This window comes from Bufo gargarizans, chromosome 2 (genome assembly GCF_014858855.1).
Source record: "Bufo gargarizans isolate SCDJY-AF-19 chromosome 2, ASM1485885v1, whole genome shotgun sequence".
Classification (NCBI taxonomy): Eukaryota; Metazoa; Chordata; class Amphibia; order Anura; family Bufonidae; genus Bufo; species Bufo gargarizans.
In genome coordinates, this window is record NC_058081.1 from 353,083,369 (window position 1) to 353,103,311 (window position 19,943).

Consider the following 19,943-nt stretch of genomic DNA (forward strand, 5'->3'; position numbering starts at 1 on the left):
CCATCCCAGACTAGACCCTTAGTCTCCCTATATCTTGTGGACCAGAGAACCAAAGGGTATCCAGGATTGCCTTCATTATTTCAGGAGAGATGGGATGCCTGATGGTGTCAGTGGTATCTGTATTATGTACCATCTTCAGAGCTGCTAGCATTATAGCCTCTTCAGGCTGAAGGGGAGAGGTTAGGACTACTGTGCCATCAGGTTGGAACTGAATGTTAGCTTGTATTTTCTGCAATAGATCTGCCCCAAGTAAGTTGAGTGGACACGTGTTGGACACCACAAACTGGGACAAAACCCCTGCATGATCGCCATAGCAGAAAGAAACACCCAATGGCTTTGTTAGGACAGAGGACCTGGGTTTGCCATCAATACCGACACGTTGTACCGTTATAAGATCAAGGAACGAAGGATCAGTAATCTCATCACGTCGGAGCACACTTCTGGCGCCACCAGTATCCACAAGAAACATATGGGTGTTGCCTTCTACTTGGAGCTGCACAATAGGTGCAGGTTCACATTGAGGTGGCAATAGGGCCATGGTGTTATCTGACCTACCTGTCACGAGGGTGTCAAGACCCACGCCTGACTCCGTTATACCTGGGGTCAGGAAGTCGCACCGGTTGGCTGCGCGCTCTATGTAAGATAGGGCTGTTTCCTTATGGTAGCTTTCTGGGTTTGCTTTGCAACCCTTTTTGGCTCACTCAGGGATCCATAGCTCCTTCTCCTCAGCTGTTCCTTGTTCAGCACTCCCAACCTGCTTATATTCCCCTCTCACACTTCTCTGGCTGCCAGATATAGAGCTTCCTGCCTGGACTTCTATACTGACCCACTGGAGCTGTGTTGCTGCGTTCTCTGGTTGTTGGTCCAGAACGTTTCCCTCCGGATCCCTGTTGGACCTTTGGGGTCTGCTGTGGTCGCCCACCTGGGTTTATGTGTTTATCTGTATTGTCTGTCCTCTCCCTGGTGTTTCCTTCTTAGAGTCAGTGGTGCGGACTAGCGATCCCACCAGCCCGTTCACTATCTAGGGCTCATTTTAGGGAAAGCCAGGGTTTAGGCACGTGATCGCCGCACGGGTGAGGAACCCGTCTAGGGACATCAGGGCAGTCAGGTGCCAGCCGCAAGGTGAGTCAGGGGTCACCACCTTTCCCTCTCCCTTGGGCAGGGCTTTCCCTTTTCCCTCCCTGTGCGTGACGCCGGTCATTACACTACCGACGTGTGGATCTGGCTTGCCCATGTCCTATGCTAACTGCACCCCTCCCCCCTGTGCAGTGGTGGGGGGTGGAGACCATAGAGAGGAACGGTGAGGTCTTCAACGCCCCCTTTCCTCCTGAGGGCGGAGCGGGCAATCTCTTTTGAAGTGTCCATTTTGACCGCACCCATAACAAACAAGTGGGGATCTAGGGTCCCGGGGTCCCTTCCCAGTTGATGGTTCTTCTCTGCCTGTGTACATTATGTGGGATCTGGGGGCTGCTTCGATTCCCTTTGCTACTAGCATGAGAGTTTCCAAATCCACTGCTCTAAATTCTGGTCTGGAAATTTTTAGAGCTTTCTGAATATGCGGTTTTAGACCATCAGCAAAAGCACTTGACAACATTTTTTTCTGTACTGCGTCTGTTTTACTGAACTCCAGGTCTCTGAACATTTGTTCCATTCTGTTTGCAAATTTCTCTACTGACTCTCCCTTGTCTTGTTTCATGTCTTGAATTTGAATTGCCTGATCGGCTAGTCTAGTCCTAGCCCAATTCTGTAATATTTCACAGAAGTGTTCTCGAGATTGGTATGTTTTCTGGTATTCGTCATCCCTATGGTCCGGGTCTGGGTCTGATAGGTCTTTAGTCATGATTGGCCAAAAGGAATCCCCTGCCTTAATTTGAGTAAGTCCAGATAGGGCCCTCCATGTGGCAGAGTGCGTTTTTCAGATTTGTTCTAAGGCCCTATAGAAGGGCATGGGATGTTGTTCAGGGTCAGGTAGTGAGTTCACCAAATTAGTGGCTTGCGTATAGTTAAAAGTCACATATCTCCCTCGCTGGTTTATTTCAGGGGGAGACCTGGCAGTCTGGACTTGTCTAGCCAGGAGATCTACTTGTCTGGCTAACCTGTTCATCATTCTATCTCTGTCCCTCTCTCTCTCCCACTCTGCATTTCGTGCTCTCTTAGTTTATTTGCCCTCCCCTCCTGCTGCCCCTTATATGCTGTGTGTCAGGAGGGGGGTTTCGATTCCTCCTCCCCCTGATTATTCTTTTGGTTCCCGGCCATCATAATGGGCACAGGAAGGGGTGCAGCAGGGTGGGTGACCAGCTCCACTGGCCGGTAATAGGTGCCGTCCGGATTTAACACAGGGTACAGTGAGGTTATGGGCTTTAACATTTGCCCCGCAATCTGACTGACCGAGTTTTCACAGGGATGTGTTGTCTCCTCAAATATTATCAGAGGAGGGTAGGGGCAACTTGGAGTGGTCTGTTCGCCACTTTGTGATGGGGGCTGGGCAGGGCAGAGGACTGTTTGTGCTGTGGTGTGGGTATCTACAGGCTGCATTGTCACAGAGGTCCCCCCACTTCAGAGGGGGTGGGGTCGGGGGCACCACAAGCAAGACAAATATCACAGGGGTAGGGGTTTTGCTGTCCACAGACCTTACAGGTCCCTACAGGTCCATCCTCTGGCCCCCTCCCCCTCCACTTCCGTGGTGGGCGGTGACCTATGAGGGCGTTGGACAGCCTGGACAGATTTATCTGTGACATTGTAGGGTGGAGGCTCGTCCTCCCCACAAATACACTTTCTGATCTTCATCCCATCTTTCTGCCCCCATGTAGCCCTTAATCCTCTGCCAAGCCTGTGCAGCACTCAATAATCTTTCATCAATCAGCTTTTCTTTACACTCGTTTCCGCAGTTCAACATCTAGTTCTCCACTTACATCACATCCTGCAATTTTTATTAACTTCTTGTAATTCTTCACATACTTGTTTCCTTCTTCATGGGCTACTAATTGGGGGGCGGTATATTCACTGCCTTGCAAAGACTGAGACTGTTCCATCTCACCATGATTCAGACAATCCGAACAAAACAAACAGACTCACGTGATGTCCCCCTCCCTCTGACTGAGAAACTAGTCTACCTTTCTCTGATGAGACCGTGCTCAAGACTGCCTCTCCTTGACAGGTCTGCCAATTCCCGGATCCACTATACTCCGTACCTCTCTCCAATACCAAATCAGGCAGATATTCTCTACCTGTGCAAAAAATGGGTTCTTCCGCACCTCTTGCTGATATCAGATCAGCCGGTCTCAGTGATCCTATCTCTCAGTGCCTAACGGTTCTCCACGTCTGGTCAGCCAGGTGAGCACTCCCCATTCTCATCAGGAAGTTATGTTACCGTGTTCTCAAGTCAGAAGGAGTACATTACACAGACTACACAACGTTACATATAATTTCACAGCTGGACAATCCTCTCCTCACCTTCTCATACAGAGGTTCTAGGAGCCAGAAATTTCAACACCAGCCGAGTCAACCAAGATGTAACATCGTCCAGCAGGCTCAACCCCAGCCACGTGACGAAAACAATGCAACCTAGAGGCAGGCAAGATAAACAAGTTTTCTTACCTTCTCTTTGGGACTGCCGTTCCCCTCCTCCAGTGCGTTCGTCAAATTCCTGGGGTTGCTTTAGGTCGGCTACTAGTGTTATGGGAGACTGATATTAAACTCTTTCTGGCCCCACGTTGTGCACCATTTGATAAAGTCACCCCTAAACAGGGTAATTAGGGTTTGCTCTGTTGTTCCAAATTAGAATGGTATTTCCGGCATATGTGCATGCACAGAAGAAATCACACTGACTCAAGTAGGGTCAAAGTAACTTCTTGTTACGACCAGAGGATGTGGATCCTCTGTGTCAGCTGATAGAGGACTGGGAATTAGTCCAATATTGCTGACTGCTGACTCTCAGAGACAGGACCCTGGTGTCTGCACCTGTTACCTTGAATGCAGCTACCTGCAGTAGTGTGAACAGAGTCCAACAAAGGCAGAATAAAGGAACAGATGGTCTTTACTGGCAGACAGCATTCAAAAGTCACTTGACAGATACAGGCAACACAAAGTTCAGAGCAATATAGCATGCAGATATAAGCAGTCTCATAGGCAGCACAGGGTCTGGATCCAGGCAGACTCACAGGAGGAGATGGGCAGACGCGTAGTCAGGCAGTGCAGAGGTCTATAATCCAGGTGATCCAATAAACAGACAGCAGGCAGATGCGTAGTCAAATGAAGCGGAGGTCAGAATCTAGGAAATCCAATAAACAGACACAGTGGAAAGCTTCAGCGGGAGTCAAGAGGTACAACAACCACGCTTGGGCACTTCATGATGAGTGAAGCTGCCTTAAATACAAAATAGTCCTGCCTCCGGGTGGGGATGGCAATCAGGAACCAGCTGCCTACTCCTATAAGAAAGGGAGAGGTGCACGTGCACGTGCTATAGCGCATCAGATGCCACCTGGCAAAGAGGACGGATGCGGCGGTATGCTGGCGGGCACCTGCGTCTCCTACAAGGTAAGCCAGTACTGGGACCCATAGTGCTGCAATGTGTAGACAGCGATCTGCCACCCTGCAGTGGAGACGCAGATCCCATACTGACACTTCTCTACTTTATTGCGAAACAGCTGCCATTATACAGGGCAGCAAATATAGAAGAGGAAGAAGTGGGGGATGAAAGGTGGCGTATATCTTCGCTATTGGCAAAAAACTCTGCTTAGATACATGTATCTATTTTATGCCACATCTGTGTGCAAGAGGAAGTCCCCCCCCCCCCTTCCAGATGCATGAAGCCGTTAGTCTTTGTTTCTTTGTTTGCTTGAAGCTGCTTGCTTGAGATGAACAGAAGCTGTAGCTAGATATGGGAGCCATTTTGTCTGTGGAAGCCATCTTGTTCTGTTCTTTGTAAGCAGAAGCTGAGTAAGGGGAACTGAATGATATTCATTTCTCTATCAGACCCCCCCTTGAATCTCATTCTTTCCCTAAAATCCTAACCAGCTATTCTATCCCATATGCCCTGCGTTCTCTTCACCAGCTTCCAGGACAACTTATCCCTTGCGAATAGCATCGAATGACACTGGTAACACTCCCGTCGCTCCTAGAGACTCATTTGCATATATTAAAACATAATTTTTCTCAGCAATGCGGGCACATATGAACATGAGACCAACACAGATGCCTTAAGCTGCCAAAAGCACATGTAACAGGTCAGCCAGTCTCATAAGTACAAATCTGCTGACAGATGCCCTTTAAAAGCCATACTGATTTACCATACCACCTCACTGATATCTGCTATGAAGTATATCTGATGTTTACTCCCCTTCATTATCGGGTACACTGTCATAGGTACCCCTATTATTTGCACATTTCAGAACTCACCTGTGCTCATTTTATCAGGAGTGGATCATAAAAGGAGATAAAGTACTAGGACAGATATTTTTTTTTTTTTATCCACTCCTGGTTTCGGCTTTCAGGACCTTGCGATTTTCCATTTTTGAGTTTTTGTTTTTTACTCTCTGCCTTCCCAGAACCATAACTTTTTTTTACTTTTCCATTCACATAGCCATATGGGGGCTTGTTTTTGCAGGACAAGTTGCAATTTTTAATGGAATCGTGCACAGTTTTTGAAGGAACTCAGTGGTTATCCATCATGTAATACCATCAGGGAAGTGTTTGATTAACTTCAAATATACTCTGCAGAAGGACAACAACTCCAAATATACAGCCAATGTCATTAAGAACTATATTTAGCATAAAAAAGAACAAACAGTGATGATTTGGCCCCCATGGAGCCCTGATCTCAACATAATCAAGTCTGCTTGAGATTACATGAAGAGACAGAAGGATTTGAGCAAGCCTACATCCACAGAAGATAGGTGGCTAGTTCTGCAAGATCTTTAGAACAACCTCCCTGATGAGTTCCTTAGTAAACTGTGTGTAAGTGTACCCAAAAGAAATTATGCTGTTTTGAAGGTAAAGGGTGGTCGCATCAAATATTGATTTGATTTAGATTTCTCTTTTGTTCATTCACTTTGTTTTTCGCTAACTGATAAAAATAAACTATTAACACTTCTATTTTTGAAAGCATTTTTACTTTGCAGCATTAACTGCTATTAATAAAAACCAATTTCAATCGCTTAAATCTGTACACCAAAAGATTTGTTAAACCATCACACTGAAATAAGCCGGTAATATATGCCATTTAATTTTTCCATCTATTTCTTTTTGCAGGGATTAAGATTAAGAGGGAAACAGACTATTACAGATAGTGTTCTGGTAGGATTGCAGCACTCTTTTTAGCCTTGTTAATAATAATCTGTCAGATTCTCTGCCTTTGTTTCCATCATCATTCAAATAGAGCTTCCTATTGCAGGGGCTATGATAATATAGGAAGCTTTCATTTTGCCTTTAACATTCTGATTCTGGGTAATTTCTATGACTCATTCTTACAAATTTTGGTATCTCACTGTATTGTTAGAATTAATTTAATGCTTATCTAAGAGTATAAATGTGAAGCATTTATAGACGAGTTAAGGAACATTCTTCAATATTGCTACTAAAGTGCTTGTGGTGGAATGACTCAGATTTCTCAGGGTGGATTTATAATTTCCAATATTCTACATGTTACTAAATAAAAAAATGACTTTCTTTAAGATGTCCATGGAAATAACTGGAAGTAGTTTAAAGCATAAATTGAAGAATGCCAATAGCACTGAAAAGTTTGAATTTACTATTCTACAAAGGGGAATCCAATAGGAGATTAAAGAAAAAAACTGATACATCTAGATGTAATATTATTATACTTTTCTAGCCTTATTTTGGACCAATAAAAAAGTCTGCAAAAATACAGAGACAGAACCTCAAATGACCACATTAAAGTCAGTAGGGTTGGTCAGTGTATGTTGGTCCCTTTCAAAATTGGATCCAAAGCAATAAAGAAACAGAAGCCATGTGGTTAGTGTGAACAGAGAATGTCATAAGAAATGTAGCAAATTTTCCAAAATGTAAAATTTGACTGTACACCCAATGAACACAAAACATAATGGGGGAAGTAACTAAGACTGGCGCTTCATCACAAAATCCAGTTTTTGATGTAGATTATGGCAAATCTGTCAATCCATGGAAGATTACATCCTCTCCCACAAACCCTATCCACTGTTCCTTCACCACTTTCCCCCAAAAAACTGGTGTAAATTCCCCCCAATGGATGCTGGCCACATGGTGTCGCCATTAGAAAGAACATATGTAGAAGACTACTGAATTGGTGGTGCATACTTGAGAATGAAACAATCATACATACATATTGTGCCTGGTACCGAAACTGGGAATGAGATTGAACTGCAATATCAGACACATTCCATGGATAAGAGTAGTGCTGTATCTAGGAAAAAAATAGATTTTGTTTCTCTCAGACAACCCCTTTAAGTATTATAAAGGGGTTATACCACAAATTTAAACTCTTTTGTACTTACATATTTGAAGGACTTTCTTCCCTTTTGATGGGTTGGCTCATCAAGCACTGGCATCTGCCAGGATGTACTACACTTAACTCTTGTTAACCCCCTTTCTCCCCTATGTAGAAAATACTCCCTAAAATATAGCTTCAGAGATACATATGATAAGTTATGCCCCCACAATTTCTTTCTCCACTGTCTAGAGAGAGAGCTATTTATTTCTATATATTTAGAAGTGAATTAAAGATGTTTGGGCTGCTTCACTATGAGAACACTATGAGAGGGGGGAGCAGGAAAGTCACTGAACATGTGAGTCCACCACTAAATGCAGGAGAAGGATAAACAGCCGGGGGCGCTACCAAATAGAGAAAAATTTAATGTGCATACTCATGTAACAATATCTTTATTGCATGTCTATTACAATAATGCTTTAAAAAGATTTAAAAAGTAGCATTCATCATATTCACATAATATTGACAAATGCTGAGTGCACTGCTGGGAGTGCTACTAGCTGTCCTAAGACTGTAAGCTAACATTTGAGCTATAGTTACACTAAGTCAGCTGCATGTCAATAACCCCATTTGATATATAAAATTATTATGCTTTTACAAGTTACCATTTACAGACTCTGAGCCTTTTTTTCAACTCACCAAGTCTAGGATGCCAATGCTGTTCCATCCTTGCATAATTGGCAGGAATGATATAAAAGTTGGGATAATCCAACATCCCCCAAGCATTAGCGCTATCCTCAGTGGGGTCATTTTGTTCCTGTAAACCAAAGGCTGGCAGCAGATAGCGTAGTATCTTAGAAAGAAAAAACAAAAAGGAGGAATAGATAAATGTACGGTATGAACATGGTACACACAGGATTATCTATAGGCTTGGTCTGACAGTATACTAGTAATATAAATTAAGAAATCCTATGTCACTTGCTTTCCACAAGAAGGAACAGGATTGTGTCTACTGTCTACCAGGGGCGGACACTGACAGTAAAGGACTCCTTGTGCAAGTAGTGCTCCTAGGGCCCTATGTGTTTGACGGCAACAAAGCTAGACAAAAAGTGCATACACACACACACACACAGCCTAAACATAACTCATCCACAACATCCTGTACAAAAGCCTCTCACATACATTACGTACATGACACATACATCGGAGACATTGGCCATGCCAGTTTCACATAGGACACATGCCTACCACACATATGACTGGTGCCACACACGTACAACACTCACATACAGAACATGTGCTACACACAAATCAGTAACATATAAGACATGCTGCAAATGCTGCAGACACACCACTGATACTACATGCCACTCACATATATACATGCGCACACAAAATTATTATTTACATGACGTCAGCAATTAAATGAAAACCACGTGACCACTAGTGATGGACGAATATCTGCCAGGATGGTTCGCAAATGCGATCAAATGTTCACAAACCGCAAGTTCGCGGTGGGTCCCATTCATTTTAATGGCAGGCAAACCTGAAAAACCTTCAGCTCATATTTGCAGCCAATAAATAATTACTAGAAGTGCACAAATAGTCCCACAACATGGACAGTGACATAACAGATGTATTATTCGAATTTGCGATCTCCATTCATTATTTTTTTCAATGCAAAATATCGGCAATATAATTTCAGCATACACGCATGTGCAAAATAGGCGCAACCTACTACAGCAACTGTTTTCACCAGACTGAAGTTGGATGTGATTACAAAAGATGGTTGCCAACAATTTTCGCGACGTCGAGGAACAGATGAGCGGCAGGATTATATTCGAATTACCGCGACTTATGCGTTGACATCAAAGGCTGCAGATGGCAACACTATTGTCAGCAGCGGACACGTTAAAAAAAGCCCACACTGCGGAGCCATGTGCCAGCATCCTGGGAGCGCCAGATGTGACCGTGCATGGTAGATGGCTTGCTCCAGATACATTTGCAGTCTGCTTTTTGCCTCCTGTGCACTGTAAGTTCTGCCTGCTTCTCCTCCCTACTGCTGCTCCGTCTCTCCTTCTGAACTCCCTTCCTCTTCCTCTTTTGTGGGCACCCACGTCACATCCATCGACACATCATCATCGTCACCTTCCCCACCACTAACATTAGAGAGTAGGCAGCATCGGAGTAGGCAGCAACAGCAGGGACCAACCTCCTTGGGCTGTTTTGGGTACTGTCGTCAGACTGCTGGGTGGCGAGCGTTGATACCTCCTCTTCCTGATCCTATGCCAAGAATGGCTGCGCATCAGAAAGGTCTTGGAATGGATGGGAAAATATTTCCTCTGACTCGAGCAGAGGGGATATGGTGGTGGTAGTGTCTTTGGGGGTTCACACGGCAAAGAGTCAAGAGGGTGCAGATAGAGAGGATGAGGAGGGTGCAGAAGGGAGAGTGAGCGTCCTTTGATGTAATCGCACGCACCTTCCCACTTAGGCTCTGGCCTGGTGCACCTGCCCGACCCCTATCACCCCCGTGGAAGGGCCTGCTTTTTCCTCTGCCTGTCATTTTTTAAATGACCCTGTAACAAAAGTCTCTATACAAGAGAAGTATTTGTGGAAGAAGGTATATAACACCCCTGCTTTAATAAAAAATTTTAGGGGGCGACTGGTGTATCACACCAGTTTAAATTATTTTTTCCAATACCGTTTGTCACTGTGTGTAGCAGAGGGAATGCAGCAAAAAAGCTAACAAATGCTGCAGTGTCCAAATGCACTATATAGAAAGTATATTATTGGTATATAACACCCCTGCTTCTATCAGTTTTTTTGGGGGGTGACTGGTATATCACACCAGTTATAATTTTTTTTTCTAATTGCGTTTGTCACTCTGCTGCACAATAAAAATCCACTATAATATGCTTTCTATGTTAGAAATACATTATAAGTGTATTATACCCCTATATACTGCACACCTATCAATAGTACACTGAATATAAAATGGCGGCCAGATCGGGTCTATTTATAAGGTAGGGCTATGTCCATGTGCTGAAACTTTTCAATTGGCTGTCCTGTACCACCTGATGGATGTGTCATGGGTCAAAGTTCTTCACAATGTAAAAGAATATCAGCAGCGCTCCGCCCGAAACCGAAAGTGACGTTGGTGGGTGGCGGCTTGGTTACTATGGGGATCTAGAGCCGCGTCCCCGGCAGGTCCTGGCAGCTAACATGTAAAGGAATTACCTTTCATGTGTCTGTGGGCACCAGTTTGAAAGTTGGGCAATCATTTCTACAGGTCTTGGGTAATCCATAGGACATAGGCGCCGTTCTTATTATTGCTGACAGGGTAAGTAAATACTGAGAAGCCCAATCAGCCTGCGCTGGAGTCCAGGAGATATGATGTGATCGGAGGGGCGGACACAATCATGACGCCCAGCAAAGAGCCCATAGGTTAATTCATTAAATGGGGGGAGCTAGGACGCCATAAAAAGAGATACACTTACATCTACCATTTGCCACTGCCTTGATTTGCGTGCGGGAGTGCTGCCACTGCACTAGGCGCCCCGGCGCTTTTGTCTCCATGTCCCTGAAGAACCACTGCTCCTAGTGGTGAAACGTGTCGGACGGTCTAGAGGGAATTTAGCTGCCAGGGTGAAATAGTGATAGATCCGAGGTTCCAGCGGTTGTGGGTCGCCCTTCTAAGGAATACAGCCAAATAGGGTATTCCCCACTCATCACGACTAGTATTTGTAGGGATAATGCGCAGGGACAATAGCCCATTTGAAAATTTGTTCCAAGAGCGACCCTGTATACGAAAAAAAAAGTTGCTAAAGGAAAGAGAAAATCGGCATCTTCCTGTCACGCCTGACATCCCCCCAAAAAGCAGTGTAACACAAATATTGTTTCACTACAAGTGTCATTATATTCTAAATATCGACAAAATAAAAGTTATGTTTTAAAGTAACTACAATATAGGTACACTCAGCGCAATAATTATGTCCCTAGCGTCACCCGCGATGCTAGTGAGGCTTGTCCACGTCTGCCATTGGGTGCCCCCCGACACCGTATGTTTTCATCCATGCACGGGGATAAGCAGCAGCGGCGGTGCGGGGACCAGGAGTGGCACAGGGAGAGGGGACCCGGGTAAGTATATTCAGCGTGGGGGACCCGGCATATGGGCAGGGGGCTTTTTTGGGGGGATTGGATAACCCCTTTAAGCATATTATACCAACCATTAGTCATCAGCACTGATGGTTTAATAATGCCTTTTTCTTTGTAGGCCAAAGAAAGACATATGTCCATGCAATTTAGTCTATTATCCTGCAAAGTTGATCCAGTGGAAGGCAACAAAAAACACACATGAGATCTTAGGGGAAAAATAACCCACTTTGATTCTGGCAATCAGAATAACACCATGAATCAGTAACCCTTCTACAGAAATCGAGCAATCTATATTTATGGTGTGGGCTTTAGCCTGCTGCCTGAGCCAAACACTGGGTACTGTCCAAGACTGCAGGGGACCTGAGCTAAAAGACAGGAGTGTTTCCATTGCTTTTGTCTTCTCCTGTTTACAGTGCTGCCTCTGTTTATCACAGTGATCATGTGTCACATGGTGGCCAGTATGCTGGTTCTTGGAGGCTGCTACAGGGCCTAACTATACCCAGCACAGCCCTGTACTGGGCAGAAGTACCCTGTTCTGAACTTTGAGCAGCAGACTATAAAGATTTTTTTAAAATAAGAAAATATATTTTAAAAAAAACATCCCCCAAAAAGTTTCCTGTACAAATATCTGTCACATTACTGGCCAAGACCCGATTATCCAATATAATCATATATTTATATTACACAAGAATAACAGTAGGCAATGATGAACGAAATAAAAAGTCTAAAATGTTAAAAAGCTTTTTTTTACTTTTTTTATTTTATTTATGTTTAAAATAAAATAATTACAAAATAAATATGTGCGTAGGAAAATAAACCAGAATTATTCTGGACAAAAAAAAAAAACGCTGAAATAAATCACATTGCAAGCCCAACAAATAAAAAAGTTATAGCTGCTCGACTAATGCCTGTGGAAAATGGCTAAACTGATTAAAATCAAAATCAGAAAGAGTTACAGTTTAGTGCAATATCCATGGAATGACCATCACCTCTACGAATAAACCACTTCTTTGTCTCTTGAAGGTTATAGCTGCACTATACACAGTATTTTCTTAGAAAAATCATACCTAACAGATGAATGTAACAAGTCTTGAAGCCTGGATGATTATGAACACTAGTTAGCCAATGAGAACATTAACATTTCTAAAACCACCTATTTTGACCTTGACAAACGTTTTTTTCTCCCAAATGTTAGAAAACCAGGTCCACATTCTTTACATAACAAGCCATCTCCTGTCTGTCAGTCAGGTTCCCATATCTCCAATTCCATCTTGTCACTAGCTATCTAATGTATCTCAGATTCATTTCCTTCAACTTGAAGCTCCCTCTCCAGTCTATAATATACGTCTTGGGATCTTTTGCACTTGAGCTTTCTCAAACTACAAAAAAAAAACTGCAATATTCAGAATTTCTGTTTCCAGTTTCATGTAAATAACACATTTTTATGTTGTATTATCACCTGTCCTAACGCATAGAATAATGCCAGACGCTTTATACAGAAGAAATCACTGTCAGATTGTTCAGTCTGGGCTGTAATTGCTACTATTATGCTGGAATATGAGGCAGACTAAACCTTAATATTATAACTGACAGCTGTAATGTAAAATGGTTCCTGATCATCATGGCACTTCCATAAACCTAGGTCTGTGAACACATAACTGCCATATGGGAATCCATGATTAGACTATAACTCAATTCAGTATATTTACACTTTGTGATGGGTGACGGCACTTACATATGCCGCACGTGTGTAATACCGCTTCCATTAAAGATCTGTAATGTATGATGTCATTTCCTTCATTATAATATGTCAGAATGTAATTATTCTCTAATATGTTACATATGGAGCAGGCGTGCAATTAAAGATAAATTATATATTTTAGAGACTTTTGCACAGGAAAATTATTTATGCCTTGCACCAAAACTGTGATCGCTCCTTAAACAACATTTCCTTATTAGAATTGCTCCAATGAGCTACTGGACGGATCTATGACATTTTCGCCAGTTTTTTTTACTGCAGGCTACAAGCTGTCACAAAAATATTCAGACGGCAAAACAAAAGCATTACCATCAGGTTACGACATTCATTTTCAACCTTTTATGGTAAAATGGGAGCTGCTATAGAAAACACCGCTGTCTGACTTGCAGTAGCCAAGAACTTCACGGGAATGTATTTAGTAATACCCTGCAATTAACCACTGCAGTATCAGGATATTTTCCATTTCCAAGACTAGAAACGGCCAACCAATTTCTAGTACATGTGATTTTAAAGGGGTTTTATTTTATATTAATTGGCCAACACCTGGGACCCTTGCCGATCAGCTGTCTGAGAAGGCACTAATGCTTGCAGTGGCGCACGGCCTTCTCTCAGCTCACCAAACACATCGCCATACATTGTATAACAACTGTGCTTGATACCACAACTCAGCCCTATTCAATTCAATGGGCCTTGTGACCAATGAACATGATGTTAAATAACTTAGGCTAAGCTGCAAGAGGGCCGCAGCGCTACTGTAAGCATTGGTGCTTTCTCAAACAGCTGATCGTCAGATGTCCCGGATGTCTGACCCCCACTGATCAGATACTGATAAGCTATCCGGATCAGTAGTGTTGAGCGAACTTGCAAGTCTATGCTGGCCTGGCCATATACTTCTATTATGATGGAATGCAATACGGAATGCCTCTTATAGGCTTCTGTGGTGCATGCCGTCATAGAATTACGTTATGGTCTGTGGTAACCGAATCCATTACAGAATTCTTAGATGACCCAAACGCTGAACTTATAAATCGCTAATTCGCTCAACACTAGTCATCAGTAGAAAAGTCTTGGAAAACCCCTTTAACTTCTATAAATATAGTTTCTGGTTATTGGAACTGGGCTGGCATTATAGTTTGGGCTGGCAGGGGTATTCTTTGCTACTGGTTTCTTACTTCATTTGTAAACAGAATAATTGGTTTTGTGGATGCTCCATTTTTGGTGTTGAAATTCAATGATGCTTTGTTAGAGATTTAAAACTTCTAAAATGTTTAATGTAAATTACAATTAAAAAACAAAGTGTAACTAAAAGCAATGTGTTCTACTGTGTGGTTATAAATGAGCCTGTGTTTATAGTTCAAATTTCCAGGAGGAGGAAGCTGAGCTCTGTTATACTGCTGTAAGCAAACATACAAACGGAGAACTGACTGGCACTTGTTCCCATGTTCTAGGATGTAAAACAAACAGGTTTCAGGAATTCTGCCAACTGCCCTTCGATCCAGGGCACATGCATGAAAGAGGCAGATGATATGGCTGTTATAGGGCCCCTGGAAATCCAGACCAGTTTGACTGCATTGTCTATTTAAATAAGTTGTGAGAACCTGTCCTGAGATCCCCTCTTTATAGCTCTAGAAAGATATGTTGGGAAATTAGAGAGGATATGGCACTAAGACTGCCTATGACGTAGTTAGAAGGGGGGTAGTAGTGTTTACAGATCATGTAGAGCAGGGGTTCCATTTTAATATTTGGTCTTGGGCCCCCAGATCTCTAAGTACATCCATGGCTTTGATTTAAGGATCCCCCGGAGGTGACTGCTTGCAAAAATGTGAAGTCCTCAGCTCTCATTCCCAACTAACGTGATTTGTTCTGTCATGATATTGCCTTAAGCCAGGCTATGGTACACTGTACCTATTTAATGCATCAGTTACAGTCCATTGGTGTGTGTGTAAGGAAGGAGGGATTATTAAAGAGGACCTGTAACCTCTCCTGACAGGTCTGTTTTAGTTACTACTCACATTCCCCATGCAATAACAATTCTGGGGCATATTTTTATTTAATGTTGTGTTTTGCCATTCCTCTATTATTCCTATCTGTTCAGTGCTGCCAGTGCAGGGACAAGCCGCAACTAACATCAAAATGTACCGCTGGCAATTCCTTTATAAACTTTGAGCAGTAATAAAAAATAACAGAGGAATAGTACAACAGAGTTATCGGGGAATGCAAGTAGTTACTAAAACACACAAGTCAGAAGAAGGGTCAGGTGCTCTTTAAGAAAATGTCAGCCTCCCAGTTTTACCTGGTTATCTACTACAGGTAAGTAATCTTCCTTGATAAATATTAGAAATTAAATATATTTTATAACTGAAATCTCCTACACATAACCATATGTAAATCAGGTTTGTCCTGCAATTCTATAAATCAACATCAGGAGCCGGGACTCATATTTATGTTGTATAATATGAATAATAACAGGAACTGTGGGCAAGGCTTAAAGGGAACCTGTCACCTGGATTTTGGGTATAGAGCTGAGGACATGGGTTGCTAGATGGCCTCTACCACATCCGCAATACTCAGTCCCCATAGCTTTGTGTGCTTTGATACATATGCAAATTAACCTGAGATGAGTCCTGTCCTTGAGATGAGTCAGGGACAGGACTCATCTCAGGTTAATTTGCATATGTATCAAATAGGTTTTTTTACACAATAAAAGCACACAGAGCTATGGGGACTGGGTATTGCGGATGTGGTAGAGGCCATCTAGCAACCCATGTCCTCACCTCTATACCCAAAATCCAGGTGACAGGTTCCCTTTAACAGGCTCAGCCATACCAACTTTACAGTATGGAGTCTAGCTCCTTTACGTCAGGAAAGTAACATTGTAGTAAATTGTTATAACCCAAGCAGATTTAATTTGTACGCCTTTGCTGAAAAGTACACGGAAATAAGGTGAAACCTCAGCTCAAGATACAATTTCCATAATTAACAGAAGATTTGCTGTGGTTGATAGAGGAGTCAGACGGCTGGTAATTCAATAATGAGTCATAATGCAAAGCTGGAGAAGTGACTTTCAGATCTCTACTAGAGTCCAGAATGGCTGGAATTATCATCTTTTCATGCACAGCCTGTGTATTATGCATTGCTGTGCGGAAAACCTGTTCATGAGCATTCTCTGTAACCTGGAGAAGCTGCAAACTAGTTTTTCTTCCACATTAATGCAAACCACCCCAAAAAAGTTTACAGAAGTAACAGAAGCCAAGTAGAGGGAACCTGTCTTGTTAAACATGGTGTCTGAGCTGCAGGCAGCATGTTATAGAGCAGGAGGAGCTGAGCAGATTGATGTATAGTTTTAAGGGAAAAGATTCAGTAAAACTTGCATTTTATACATTTATATCTCTGCTCTTTCTGGACTTTGAAGTCAAGGAGTCGGTTCTATCAGTGACTAACAGCTCTCTACAGTACGTATGTGCAATCATGGAGAGAAGGATAGAAAACAAAAAGTGGAGACAGCACTCCACTTTGATGCAAGAAAACAATATTCTTTAATCCAGATACAACATTTCGGCTGACAGCCTTTTTAAGACGTTGTATCTGAATTAAAGAATATTGTTGACTTCCATCAAGTTAGGGTGCTACCTCCTCTTGTTCTGGGCTACCTGTTTGGGGGTGAGTTGGACAAAACCCTGTGAGGCGAGCACCCGTTTACTATAATCACTGGGAGTGGTGTCCACAGTATATTCTTATCCTTTATAGGGAAGACTATTGTCAATCACTGATAGGACCACCTTCTTAACCTCCAAGCCCAGAATGAGCAGGAATTTAAATTAATGAAGTACAAGTTATACTGAATCATTTTCCATAAACCATATATCATTCCGCCCAGCTCCTTCTGCTCTATAACATTCTGCCTGCAGCTCAGACACCATGTTCAACGTGACAGGTTCCTTTTAACTTTGGCGACTGGAAGTAACACACTATATGGAGCTGGAAGTGGACAGTTTCATACACTGTGTATTGGCTGGGTTACTGCAGCTCCTGCAAAACAAAACAAAACTGTGCAATTTGGCACATTTTATTACAATCTTGCAGATCTAGTTTTATAAAATATGCTAAGGAGGTGTGCCTAGTGAGAAAGAGATGTGGTATAAGATGCAATATTTTGCACCAAAATTGTGCCATTATTCTGCTTTAAAATGCTGATGCAAAGTAGACAACCAATTGCTGGTATAAGGTTAGACAAAGATGTCTATCCCTGCACCGGATTCATCATCCAGCCTGAGCCACTGTGATAAATCTGGTGCAGGTCTAGACAGACTACTTTTCTACCATCTATTATATTAGTAATCTGCCTGAGAGTTTATCCACCACTGGGAAGCAGGTGAGTATAAATACAAATATATATTTGCATATTTTAATGTATTTGTTATATTATGGGCTTTCCCCACTAATATACCATTAATCAGGTCTTGATACACAATACTCAAATTTAATTATATTATGATGTGCCTCTATCGAAATGTATTATTTTAGCAGTGACTCATTTACCACATTTGTTAGGAATTCCATTTCTAAGGGTAACATCAACCACATCCATTGAAGTCAGTGGTCACATCTATGCAGATCTCTGTAGAAGATGCTATGAACAAGTTTTTAGATGTTTGAACAAAAGTGTATGGACGAGCACTCTACCAATTGGCACACATTTATTATAGATAATAAAATAATAGCTAGCAATATAAACCTTATAAAACAACACAATAAAATATGGGTATATCAATATAACCACAATGGGGTAATTGGTTATGATTGGTAATGATCAATATCCAAACAATCCTAAGACAAGGTTGTGTGTAAGGCCTTCTGATTGTGGCCTATATGTCCATAGGGATGATGTTAATATAACTCCACAGGTTCTAGCAGTATTTCATATATCAGGTAATAGTCCCGTAACATACAATGAAGTGAGGTAAAGATGAACTTGCCGGCTATTCAGCCGCTTACCTGTCCTTCATATGTAGCTTTAGTCCTGCGGTTTGCTCAGACTAAACAGATGGAGCACATCGGGTACGGCGTCTCAAGTTGCTGTGTTCGGTGACCGGACTTGCCGACTATTGTGTTGCTTACCTCTTCATATGGATAATACACTTTAGTCCTGCAGTGCGGCTAGAGTACGTGGAGCACCCCGCAGTGGCGTACACAAAATCCATGGGGCCCCGGTGCGAAACTGATCCATGGGGCCCCCTCCCTGTCGCCCACCCTCCCTTCCCCCCCAACCCGTCGCAAGAATTTACTTGGGCCCCCTGGATTGGGATTAATAAGGCTCCGTGCCTCTCTGTGATCTCTTTACTACAAAATCAGAGTGAGATAAAGTTGTCAGTGTGATTTTGTAGCAAATAGATCACAGAGAGACAAAGAGCATTATCAATCATGTTAGTGCTCTGTTTCTACGCTGTCCAGTACGGGGCTTGGCTCTCTTTCACGCAGCGGATTACCCGCACAGGATCCGCTCATGTGAAAGAGCCCTGAGCCCAATGCATGGCTACACTCACCCAGTCCTAACTAATAAAATCTGGTCCTACCTCATCCAGGGTGTCGCTGGCGTCGGCGTGATGTCCACTGGATCCAGAACAAGGTCCCTGTGGTGATAGAGAAAAAAAAGGATAATCACATAAGGAAGGGACGGTGACTGCCCCTGTGAAATCACCAGCAGGGGGCGCTGTGCTGGCCTGTGACACTGAGCCATGCCAATGTATAGCATACATTTCCCCTAAGTGCTACTACACAGTACTAATGCCCACCTTGTGGTCCCTTTAAAATAGTTATGTCCTCCTTGTGGCCCCTCACAGTAGTTATGGCCAGATATATGCCCCCCTTACAGTAGTTATGGCCAGGTGTATCCCCCTCACAGTAGTAATGCCCAGATATGTGTCCCCTCACAGTAGTTATGGCCAGAAATATGCCCCCCTTACAGTAGTTATGCCCAGATGTGTCCCCCTCACAGTAGTAATGCCCAGATATGTGTCCCCCTCACAGTAGTAGTTATGTCCAGATATGTGTCCCCCTCACAGTAGTAGTTATGTCCAGATATGTGCCCCCCTTACAGTAGTTATGGCCAGATGTGTCCCCCTCACTGTAGTTATGCCCAGATGTGTCCCCCTCACTGTAGTTATGCCCAGATATGTGTCCCCCTAGGACAGCGGGCAAAATGGAATATATATACAGCGGAGGCAAAAAATGGAATACATACACAGGGGACAAATGGAATATATACAAAGGGGGCAACATGGATATATATACAGGGGCCCTGTGTGTGTGTATATATATCCATGTTGCCCCCTTTGTATATATTCCATTTGTCCCCTGTGTATGTATTCCATTTTTGACCCTTCTGTATATATAAAATTGTATTACTATTTTGCCAAGTATTTCGGGTCAGGCCCCTATGAAGGATTTGCCGCAATGCCAGATGCTCCCTGTGTTCCCTGTGAGCCGGCACATACAAAACAAAAAAAACAAAAAAAACAAAAAAAAAAAAACGTACCTACTCTGAACCTGCTCTGCTCCCGCCGTCTTGTTCATAATCCCTTCTTCTGGCGTGCGTCGGCCGCGCCA

General features: G+C 43.0%; 1 protein-coding gene across 1 annotated transcript in view; it reads right to left on the reverse strand.

Annotated features, from left to right (window-relative positions):
• The window catches only part of HTR4 (5-hydroxytryptamine receptor 4), a 576,608-nt gene that overhangs the window by 194,106 nt on the left and 362,559 nt on the right, over nucleotides 1-19,943 (reverse strand). The window contains exon 5 of the mRNA XM_044277452.1: nucleotides 8,123-8,276. Coding sequence (XP_044133387.1) covers nucleotides 8,123-8,276 — 154 coding nt within the window. The remainder of the gene's footprint in view (nucleotides 1-8,122; nucleotides 8,277-19,943) is intronic.